The 13,037-nt window shown below is 32.6% G+C and overlaps 1 protein-coding gene across 1 annotated transcript; it reads right to left on the bottom strand.

The window, feature by feature from the left end:
* Positions 1-11,283: 11,283 nt before the first annotated feature.
* On the bottom strand, positions 11,284-12,468 carry LOC120580675 (F-box/kelch-repeat protein At3g23880). Its single transcript, XM_039834717.1, has one exon. It carries the CDS (start codon positions 12,466-12,468, stop codon positions 11,284-11,286), a length of 1,185 nt encoding a protein of 394 aa, XP_039690651.1.
* Positions 12,469-13,037: the final 569 nt, after the last annotated feature.

The following is a 13,037-nucleotide window of genomic DNA, read 5'->3' on the forward strand; positions in this document are numbered from 1 at the left end:
CAAACTGTTACCTACGATAATAATTAATATATAGCTTAGTGGGTAATTGTTTCTTTAAGATTTTGTGATCCACTGGAAAGAATAATCCGATGGAAAAGTGAAAAAATTTGTAGGAAATATTCGGTCAGTGATAGAGGAGTTTCCTCCTCGCAAGAACGTTTCCGGCGAACTTATTCGACGGCACTTCCATTGCAAACGACCCAGGAAAATTCCAAGGAAACATTATGACAATAACAAAAATACGCAATGCATGAAATTGATTTACTTAACAAAAAAATATTGCACTTCAATGCATTCCAAAACGATAAAAATATAAATCATAAAAGATACAATTTATAAACATTTAAGTGATTAAAACAAATTAGATGTGTAGATCATAAGAATGTTTAACAACTACACTCATCATACAACACAAAAAAATTTAAAGAAACACATGTCTCTTTATATAGTTAAACCTCCAATATTGTGTGAACTATCAAGTGTACTTTTAAAGACCGCCTATAAGAAACCCACACAAAATACATCACTTCGCCTCGTCCCAAGACTCGTGTTTGGGGGGCTGTGAACTATCAATGTATTCCTAAGGGCACAAGAGCCCTCTAGAAGGAATTGAAAGCCCTCCTAAATGCTTGAGCGCCCTCCAGAAGGGCCTCAAGACCTAAGACGCGCCCTTTAGAGGGCGCCGCCTCAACCAGTTTCTAGAAGTCTCTAGAGCCCAACTAAAAGAATGAGAAGCCCCTTTTGATTGAGGCTTAAGTCATGTGAACCAAGCCCACATCATGCTATTAATACCACCTCTGGGATCATTCTCAAAGACATCTCATAAACAATCTAAACCCTAGATACGATTATTGTACTTTAGCAAGTACAAATACCCAGTTGCTAATGTTTCATAACTCTTGTAATTACTAAATCATTTCCCCCCACATGTTCATCCTCCAGATATAAAGATGTGTAGGAAAAGGAGCATTAATCTCCTATCAACATCATAGTAAGCTGCTAATCCAACATAACTAGAAACTCTCGATTTTCCTGCGGAATTACCTGCATATTTTGTTAAAATTTCCGCATAAAACCAGTTTACAGCGGATTTTGCCAAGGCTTTAGGTGCCCTGATAATACCTTTGTTGGTAATTGTTTTCTGAGGATTTATGTAACAGTAGGAAACATTCCTGCTGAAATTTCCTCAGGAAAAGTGAACAATATCCGCAGGAAATCTTTAGGCAGAATTAGATGAGTTTCGCTGCCCGTGTATATGCTTCTTGTGAACATACCGCAGGTAATTCCGCAGCAAATGTCGTAGGTAATTCCGCAGTAAAATCGTATCGGCTAGAAAATCCTCAGCAACTTATAGAGTCCTGCAGGAAATTCACTTGATAATTTGGCACGAAATATGTTTATTTTCTTTTAATGAATGCCAAATGGCATATTAAAAGTCCTTTTTAATTATTTGTTTGAAAAAAAAAAGTTTATTAAAAGCTATCCTGAGAGTCAAATTAGCAAAAGCTATAAGCTTTTTTCCTTATAAGCTACAACTTTTATTGAAAGAGAGCATCTATGAATAATACAAATCTTCCAAACTAGAAACAATACAATGTCTCAATTTGATAACCATTATCACAGAAAAATGATTATATACCATTTGATAAACATTTTAGAAGATCTTATTACAACTTCGATATATTTGAATACAAGTATGCCCCCACCCATTATAGAAAACTAAATCCTTGAGTTTTTCCTTCAGCCGTACAAAAAATTCTTCCAGGCATTCCAATCTGCAAAATTTGCTTGGAGCTGCAATGTAAAATAAGAAATAGGTCAGGTAATTATTGATGTAGAGGATGGATAGGATCAAGTGTTTTTTAATCTTACTTCCTTAAATTCACAATCTTCTCAGTCTAAATTGTAAAAATAAAAAAGAAAAGACGCGTAACCAAGCACATTCAGAATAATAAAAATTAAAAGACGTTTAACCAAGCACATTCAGAACAAATTTGACAAAAACACCAAACAGAAGCAAACCAAATTTATATCCTATCTCAAGAAAAATTTGTTTGTCACATCATAAGGAATACTAATATATTTGAGAGAAATTTGTACTTATAACCAGCTTCAACACTTTGTTCTTTTTACTACCTGAAATGAAAAATTACATTAGTATTGGATTAATAAGGTCCACAACTTTGTATTATATTAAATGATTAATTGAATTGAACAATCATCTTTTGTACATATTACGCTCATAAGTTATTCTTCTAATGGGAATATTAAGCTTCTTCTCTATAACAGCTTTTGCAAGTTTTCCAATTAGTAGTGGATTTCACCACAACCAAAAGCTCAAAAATGTGATGTTTGTGATAGCAAATTCGCCAACAATCACACTATTTCCTCAAAAGAGGATTGAATTGTGATAGCAAATTACACTTATAGGAACCAAAATGATGGTATAGCCAAGGAGAATCACAACACTTTGTGCATCACCAATCCATAGAAAATCATAAACTTAATCACCTCCCTCTCAACTACTTATGGACATCAACTTCCATCACCAAGCCAAGGAGAATATGAATCTTATAGTAACACACATATTTAGGGAGGGAATCACATGTGTTGATAGGTCAGCAAACTAGAACATGTTGGGAATGTCCATTTTTAGGTTTACTATCTTTTGAAAAGGTAGTGTCATATATTAGGAGTCAACACACACTAAATCTCATATGATTATAATTTTTTAAGCAAAACTAATAGAGTTCAATGACATCATTACATGTTACTAGCATTTTAACTATGTTTGCACTCCAGCAACAGTGCAATCATCTACATTAGAATATGTTAATTTTATCAAATTACTACTGGAGTCTAAATATCACTATGAGAGCTATGATTGTATCATATGTCCATGGTAATATTGATATATGGTTGTTGTTATGTAGTGCATGCAGGTAAGAAGCTACAATCTATGGCCAACCAATATCGTTTAGGAAACCGTCAGAATGAAGAAAGGATCTCATATCATGATGCAATATATTTAATACTTTTTGGGTCAAATATTAGCATCATTCCTACTACTAGTTACAATGCTTTAGAAGGCAACAACACTTCTCACTTTATCAAAGGAGGATCGAGAAGTGTGTCGTCCATCTCGGCTAGAGATAATATGTCATTCTCCTCCTTATATTATAATATGTCCTCCAATATCAGAATATAAGGAAGAGAATGACATATTATCTCTAGCCGAGATGGACGACACGCTTCTCGATCCTCCATTGACAAAGTGAGAAGTGTTGTTGCCTTCTAAAACATTCTAAGTAGTAGTAGGAATGTTGCTAATATTTGACCCAAAAACTTAAATATATTGCATCACAATATAGGCTCCTTTCTTCATTCTGATGGTTTCCTAAACGGTATTGGTTGGCTATAGATGTAGCTTCTTACATGCACGCACTACATAACAACAACAATACTACCATAGACATATGATACGATCATAGCTCTCACAATGATATCTAGACTCCAATAGTAATTTGATAAAATGAACATATTCGAATGTAGATGATTGCACTGTTGTTGGAGTGTAAACATAGTTAAAATGCTAATGATGTCATTGAACGCTTTAGTGTGTGTTTAACACTAAATATGACACTAAATAGTTTCGTTTTGAAGTATATGGAGTATATAAAATGTTTTTTTTTTCTTTCTAGATCACCTTTAAAGAAAGGTGGATAATTTACCCACCAAGCAATGAAAATGAACCTTTGTTAATATGATCATTGGTGGTTTGTTGGTGGCACTTGAAAATGTACTTATATGGTCAATGTTTATTGATTGGGTAAATTACCTAGCATTTTCACATGGGTAAACCTAGGTGTCACACAAAATGATATTGTTGGAATAAAAAATCATCATCTTAAAAGTAAAATACATTTTATAAAGTCAGAATAAAAAAATATTTTAATTTTGTTTGACCTAGATTTCCAATTACAATGAAAAGATATTTTTTGCAGCTTTGGAAAAAATACATATATAATTATGTGAAAATATACCTGCGACCTTAAAGGTTGATTGGAGCTTTGATGTTCCCAAGCAATTTGAACCTATAATACATGACAACTAATGATGAAGATGAAATGATGATCCCATTAAACAGTTAAACTCTAGGTCTCAACAACAATTTAGTACAACAATTTGCATAAAGGGCTAAAGCCTAATTAATTAGTAAATCTAACATAATCAAATTACGTTTTCTTATATTGCAACTATTAATTAGGTTGTAGGTATAAAATATAATCAAAGATTCCAATAAATACATGCCAACACAAATTCCATGAATTTACTTTAGAAGATTATAAATAAATAATATGTGAATATGTGAATTGTCAAGCACTAGACAAAGAAAATTGATACCTTTCGATTCAAAATAACACTCTCAACCTGCAAGAAATCATGAGAAATTTCAGTATATAGATTTAATGAGATGAAAAATTTACAAGCTTGAAACTCTTAAATATGAATAAGATGGAGAGATAAAAAAGAGCATAAAAGAGTGTGCTATTAGCAAACCTATTGGTAATGGTGGTCTCTTAAGGTGTGTTTGCAATGGAATGAAAGGTTTCAATTTATATACTGAAATATAGGATGCCAAAGTTAAATCAGATTACAAAATACCCCTTTTATGTTGATTTAAACAAAATGAAAATTGGTAATTGTTAGAAACGCGTTTTCACAATTTGTTCAAAGTATTACTGTTTATTTCTTTGCAGGCATTAAACTTGTTTCCATTTAAGTTTAATTGTCTTTTTTTTTTTTTTTTCTTTCTAATAAAACTTTGTATATACCTATTAAAACAACATTTTTATTTCTATACAATTGACCATTTTTAATGCATTATTTTTCTTACAAAAATAGAGAAAAAAATCCACCATAAAAATGAAAATAAAAAAGTAATACCATATATCCTGTTACCATTCTACTTCTACTTGTTTGTCCATATATATGTTCGATATATAGCAATATCTTAACAATTTAATTTCTTCCCCACCAATTCTAAATCGTAGCGACAATAAAAAATTCTTTAATTGAAGTTACGATGTACATGCGCAGCAACAAGGTGGTATTGATTTAGGACCTGAGAATTTTATAGCTTTGTAAGGATGGATCTATCGGTACATGTTATAAAACATTGAGTCCCTTATGTGTATATTAATCATCAAATCAATCATATATATAAATTTGAAATAAAAACTGCATAAGTATACCTGGGAAGGGATTAATCATATATCCTGGAATTAATGTATAAATTTGAAATTGGGTCCATGTTATATTGTTTTGCAAATATCCATGTTATATTGTTTTTCAAATATCGGGTCATATAAATTTGAAATAAAAATTATTAACACGTGTCTTGTTTATCATAAAATATTGTCATCGTGAGTTTAGCTCAGTTGACAGGAACAATGTATAATATATGCAAGGTTCGACCACCACCAAATAAAATAAAATAAACAAAATACTCTTTTGTCTATTTTTTTTTTTTTGCAAAACAGAAATTTATGAAGGGTTGGTATTCCAATCCAAGGTAGGAAACATATTTGGCCTCAAACAAAGCATTTACATTTACCTCTCACATAAAAGAAAATATGTATTCAACATTTGAACAATTTATTTCTTCCCCGTTTAATCACTTTTCTATTTTCAAAATTTAAGAAGTAGGTTATGTATTTACCTAGTAAATTTTCTAGCTGTCAATGACTTAATATCTATACTTTTTAATGCAACAATTTAGCTTATATATCTGAAAAATAAAGAGAAATATCCATCATAAAAAGTAAAAAATATAAATAATAAAAAACATCCTCTATCTTTTTTACAATTAAACTCTTTTGTCTGTATATATTTTTAATATACACGTATAAAAGAAATAATTTTTTTGTCGAAATGTAAAACAAAATAATTTTTATTCAACATCTTTTTTTTTTTTGTCTATTAGTCCAGTGGCTGGAGCTCATACAATTAAATGTGGAGAAGTGAGGTGTCCGGAGGTTTGAACCCCGACTCCTGCATAAATTATGCAATGTCCCTACCAACTGAATTAAAGTCACATAGACTTTTTATTCAACATCTTAACAATTCATTTTCATCCCAATTTTAGTCATTCCTTAATACAGTATAATAAGGTTTTTTTTTTTTTTTTTGAACGAAGGTTATGTATTTATCATGTAATTTTTTTCCGGTTGTCAATAACTTATATGACCCGATATTTGGAAAAGAAAAAAAAAAACTTATTGGCCCAGTAAATTTTTTAATAGTCTGGTTTTCAATCCATTAATTTGGCTTATATATCAAAAATTGAAAATAAATATCTAGCATAAACAATTAAAAAAACAATTAGCATCTATCTTCTTTTTAGAGAAAAGTTTTTGGATGAGGAAATGGTGTATCAGCCCAAAGTAGAGAACCTTCGTAGAGCTGTCAAAACAGGCGGCCCGACTCTAGCGGGCTTCGAGCTTTAGCGGGTCGGGCCAAAAAATCCGGTTGACAAAACGAGCTTGAAATATACTACCCGAGTCCGGCCCTACATTGACCGCGGGCTAAACGGGCCGGCCCGTATTAAAAATTATATTTTTATTTTATTTTAAAAAAGTACTATAAAACACTGCTATAATTTTTTTATAAATAATGTCTAGCACAAAAGTAAATTGTAAACTTTTTCGTACAAACGTCGTAAACTAAAACGACGAGGAAAATGATTTTAAATAAATTAGATATATTATGGTTATAGATATTTATATATTCGATCTTTAAAACTATAAATAACGAAATGAATAAATATAATTTTATATTACATTTATATTTGTGTTAATTCAATGAATTTTCACTTTTTTTTTTTACTTTGATAATCAACTAAGTAAATAATTATTTGAAAAATATATATAATTTATAGATTTTTTTTTGTTATGCGGGCTAACGGGCTACCCGCGGCCCATTCGGGCTAGCCCTAACGGGTACCGGGCTTTTAAGGGCCGGGCTAAAAAGCCCTATTAAAATTCGGGCTCAATATTTTAGGCCCAAGCCCTATATTTATTCGGGCTAAACGGGCCGGCCCGTTTTGACAGCTCTAAACCTTCGGGCTCAATTAGCATTACAAAGATATTTACATTTGCCACTCTCCAAAGGTAATGGTGGGGTTCGAACCCGGAACCTAGCTTATGACTAGGTACGTAATTTTCATTTTCTTAAATTTTAAGTGCTTGATTTCAAAATATTTCACGTATTTTGGTCTTGGGTGTAGGTGAGAAAAACACAAGGGGGTGGAATTGTGTGATTTTTTTCTAAGTGTTAAATACAAATATAGACAGAATCTTATGTTGCAGACTCTGACTCAGAGTCTGAATATAGCGAAAATAAAGAACACGCAAATAAAATATAAAGCGTCAGAGAGATAAGAAAGACACAAAGCAATTAATACTGGTTCCTCCTACAACATAGAAGTAGGCTAGTTCCCTTGTACTTCCAAGGAATTTCACTATAATCAATCTTGATTACAATTTGCTTAAGGACACACCAAGAGACTTCTCAATGCTCAATCACACAGCAAGAGACTTTTATGCTCTAGGACTCTACCTAAAGACTTATATGCTTAAATACACCTACAAGAGACTTCCCTTGCTTAAGCATAACTGCTTAAGACTTTACCCTGCTCAATCACAAATGACTGAGACTTCCTAGGTTATCAAGGTTTCACTAGGAGACTTATATGTTCAAGCACACACACAAGAAACTTTCTAAAATGTTTGTCCCAACTGCAAACAAGTTAATTTGTTCTTAAACTCTTTCTAACTAGTGAGTATGAACTGAACAAATGAACAGACTCACTCCTTAAGATTTCTAAGATATAAACTTGAAAAATAATCCTTAAGTGTTTTGCGCTATTTGATTTGACAAAGTTTTCGCACAGAAAAATATCAGAGTCTTGTTGTTTCTTCTTCAAGTCTTCAGTTGCTTTTATAGGCAATGATTTGAGAGACGTTGGAGAAGAGTGTCATCGCAAATAGAGTCATTGAGAAGCTTTGATCATGAACGTTGGCCCTTTGCTTGATACGGGGGATTATTTGTTGCTTTTCTCATTCCTGATATCCATTATCTAATTATACACGTAGACGGAAGAAGACAAAATAGTCGTTCTACCAGATGATGTGATAGAGACAGCTCACAAAATAAGAAAAAAACGTACGTGGATTCTAGGTCCATCGGATCCTAGTAGTCTAGTCAACCTATGTATCTGATGTCCTTCACAAAGTGGATGGAGATCACTCCCCAACTTTTGTGATATTTCCTTCTATTAAGGATATTGACTTTTGGTTGACCTTCTAGTAGATTTTCCAGCATAGTCTTATAAGCTTTCCAATCTCTTTATGATGATCTTCATATGTTCCTTCTTCATGATAAGGAGATCCTGCACATTTGAACATATGTATGTTAGTATACCAATTGTTCTTCAATACTTTGTTATCATCAAAATCCAAGAGAATTTGTATGAACCATTCTTGTTCGAACTTGTATCATCAAAATTAAATAGTAATACATATATAATGAAATGAAATAAAATAAAATACATATATTTTCATTAACTGAAATTAATATTACAACATTAGTCGAAATATGTTAATATTTTAAAAATAATGTTACTATTGTTTTACTTTTACATCAAATATTATAGATAATCAACAAGTATAGAATTAATTTAAAAATTTATTTTCTCTCAACAATGTTTCTAGCTGTTTTTCAATTTTTTTGGGTCAAAGGCTGAACTTTCTCATTTCTCATTAAAACTCATCCCTAATGTACGTCCCTCATTTTTCTCATCTTGAAACAGTCATATATTCGACAAAAAAAAAAAAAAAACATCATATATGTGTGGCTCTTTTTTATTTTAGTGATTCTCACTATTTTCACTATATAAAAATCACACTTACAAGAAGTTCCATACACCATACTCTCCCACAAAAACTCTTTTCTCATCTTCCTGTATACAAATTATTCTTGCCAATCAAGTTCGCCAAAAACTTTTGTCCAGCCTCATTCTGGATGGATTTTTGGAATGGCCGAGTTTGTTGATAAACAAAGGATGTCATATTTTAAGATAAATAGACGATGTCAAAATGTCGCATCCCTTGAATTATCAACAAGTTCGGCTAATCCACCAAAAATCCATCCAGAGTGAGCTTGGACAAGAGTTGTATACAGGTGGGACCCACTTGATCGATAAGTACCACCCTGGAGACATATTTAAGACTTTGCCCATTCTTTTGTTTTTCATTCAATGTGAGACTTTCCTCTTTATAGATATACCATCGTAAAGAAATCTAATCAATTACTATAGTAGTTTATTTATTATATTATGCGTCACGCAACTATAAATATGCAGTCACAGAGGTGCTCCTGTCAGGCTGTCACTAATCACTGTTAATGTCTGTGTGAGTTTTACCGTTGTTGTGGACGTTTAGGAAGGATGTTGCATTGGAGATGGAAGTGCAGAAATATTGGAATTTCTCTTGGATACAAACATAAGGCTTAGTGTTAGTGTAAGTTAATATTTGGCTGAACATTTTTTGGTGCATTTTTCATATAAGTAATTTTGATTACCCTCACTTGTATGTTCATTAAGGTTATTATCTTCAAGGTGTCATGTTTGGGATGACTTATCATTTACATTAACACATAGTTCATTAGAAATGGGGAGATATTAAAATCTTACATACCATTATGCTTCATTGACAATTTGCCGTTGTGCCTTTAAATTTGACGTAAGTGTTCTTCCTGAAAATTGAAATTCGCCGTTGTACTTGTATCTTTATATATTATACAATCAAGGATCTACTATCACCTCAATGTGATTTGAAATTTGCCGTTGTATCTTCCTGAAATTTGTGTGTGGCTATGTTCATTTTGTATGCATTTACAGGAAGAAGTAGTTTGATTAAATGAAACTAACCTTCTTACTCGCAGCTTTAGTTGTTTTTTGTCATCTCTCTGTCCATTGAAATTGTTGAGCTTCATTATTTACTGGCATATCATGACTTAGCTATGTGTCCCTTAAGCAAAGCATATAATTATGCTTTGGCAGACATCGGTTGAGGCTAGTGATGCTTTGACTGTTTGAGTTGTGTCCGACTCAATTGGTCCAGTTTCTCAATTCTGATATTCGTCGAGTTCCTACTCCTCTATTAGATTCGATGTAATTTCTCTTTTTGTTTGGACTTAGACCCTCTTTTGTACCCAAAACACCATGAACTGTACAAACATTTTAGCACAATCATTGGTCATTCACTTCATAAGGATGAAAACAAACATAATTCTAATGAATCACAACTATCTTAAGCAGCTCATCTAATTAGCTAAAAAAATTCAGGTCAAGCCAAGAAATCAGAAAAGCTAATAGAGAAAGCATTATTGGAAACCTAACGTAGCATTGTTTCTTCCAACATATAAGCACTAACTATGATCATCATTCAGATAATTAAATTCACAAAATATAGGACGACAAGACAAGGTGTAATCTTATTGCTGCAAGGAACAAAGGAATTGAATGGATTAAAAAGACAAGAAATCTTATTTGGACGATGAACATTACTATTTCTTAATAGAAGAAATGTTCAAGTGCTCCTTCTAGAAAGTTATTTAGCCACCAAAACTAAGTTAACACAGCGAACTGAATCTACAAAATGAAGGAATAGAGCAGATAGCTTGACTGTCCAAACAGAAAATACTAAGACAAGAAATAACTGAAAGATAGCAAAAAATGAATGAAAATATGTAGATGATCCATTCAGAATTATTTGAAGTAAATAACAAGATTTGCAGGAAAACACTTTGTTGAAGCAACAAAGTAAAGTGTTTGATGAAGTAGATGTTTATTAGGTGGTTGGCCTGGTGCATTGTTCAGGCGGATTAAGCCATGGGGTTCATGGTTTCGTGTTATTGACTTGTTTCAGTTTCCCGCTTTAACCTTTCGTTTATTAATCGAGATTAAATTAGCTTTTGGAAAAATCACCTTGCAGTTATAATTATAATAATATACTAATAAAAGATAAACAAACTCATGGAATTGAAACATTATCGGACACTTATAAGAATAACCAATAGATAATCCTTTAACAGTATAATAACCTAAATAAACATCGGAAAATACTTGCAATCTTTTATTAAGTAATGACAAGGATTTCAAAACAAAATGCAACAATTCAAATAAATTCAAACAAGTAAATCATAAGAAAGGAACAATTGTCAGCAAATTGGAACCAAACTTTCAACATAATTTTTGGAAAGAAACCATTGAATGGAATTGATAATTCTAGTTAGCTCCACTCTATTATCTCGAATGTTGTAGATAATTGCTTGGTCTTCATGATTATTGGCCAATATCAGTTTATCACCATTCTCGGAAAGACACAATGGCGATAATAATAATGGATGATAAATCATTTTTTCATTAAACCTAATGTCAATTTGAAGATCCTGATAGCTGATTTTGAGGAATCGACTCCAAGACTTTTCAACTCCAAATTGCGTCATCTTCCATATAACAAAATGGGTTCTTAAGTGATGAGCAAAACAAAGGCAGTCCATCAACACTGCAATAATTGGCTCAATGACAAATGGGACTTGATCACAATCCGGAGGGGGCATCATCTTTTTATAAGTCTCCATACCAAGATCAAGCGAAATAATCACAAATCGCATAATAGAAATATTTTCACAATATTTATCACATTGTAACCAATTTTGAATAGCCAACCAGTTAATAGTGCCACTTAAATACTCACCTTTATTGACATTGTTGTCCCAGCAAACTATGCCCGCATTGTCCGGAACACATGGAAGATTTCTCCAGACATTATCAGTCAAACCGAAAACTTTCACCTCTCTAGTATCGAACCCCACCACCTTATAACTTCCAGTTGAAATGTCATAACCAAATGTGTATCTGAGCATGCTAGATCCACGCTTGCGAGGTTTGTTTAAAGATCCTAATTTTTCAGATATATTCCCTGTGGCTGGGTTCCAAACACGGAACCAGATGGCTCGATGCTTATTTGCGGACCGTCCAAGCAAACATATCAATCCATTACAGGAACCAACTACTTCGCTACAATCAGTGTACATCAATCTACGGCAGTCAAGGGTGATTGATGTGTTACTCAGTAAACGACATATGGATAAGGGTACGAACCAACGATTATCATCGTATGAGAGTACATATGTTAGTAGTAGTTGCCTTTTTCGTCGTTGTGATTGCTGAAGGTGTAATTCAACGAAGGTGGGACCGGAGATGAGGGTGTTCCAAGACTTGCAAACGCACTTTAGTTGCATAAGAGATTTAACAGGAAGCAATAATAAGACCTGGGTGAACAGGTCATCATGGAGGATTAACGGTGATAATCTTCGACGGCCGCTGGTGCTCGGCGACATAGCAGGGACTTGAGAGGAAACAACACGGTGGGTGCTGTTTCTAAGTTTATATTATCCGCAGATGGGTAACCCTAGTTTTTTTTTTGACAAGAGATGGATAACCCTAGTTGTCTACAGTTTCTAAAACCTCGAACGCCTGTATATATAGTTTTTTGAAGGGATCAATATTTTTCAAATATAATTTTTTTTTTTTTTTGCTAAGAATGTGAAAATATTCTCTCTTTTTTAGTTTTGAAATACAAAAAAATAATATATATTCCTTCAAACAAAAAATATTATATCACAGGACCCCTAAAAAAAAATCATAAAATGTCACGGAAGACTTTTTTTGTTGGTGGTAAAGTAGCTAATAAGAGTTCAGTTAGAGGTACTTTCTTAAAAAGAAAAAGGTTTATTTTGAGGTATTGTAATATATTTTTAAGGAAAGTTGTAATTTATTTTTGTGGAACGGCAAAACTTATTAATAACCAAGTCAATGCGCAAGACTAATAAGGACCGAGAGACAAAAAGTACAAAGCAAAGGCACCACATATATATAGGAGGAACACCCAAATAAAAACCAAAAACAC

The sequence above is a fragment of the Medicago truncatula genome, chromosome 5 (assembly GCF_003473485.1).
Source record: "Medicago truncatula cultivar Jemalong A17 chromosome 5, MtrunA17r5.0-ANR, whole genome shotgun sequence".
NCBI classification, from domain to species: domain Eukaryota; kingdom Viridiplantae; phylum Streptophyta; class Magnoliopsida; order Fabales; family Fabaceae; genus Medicago; species Medicago truncatula.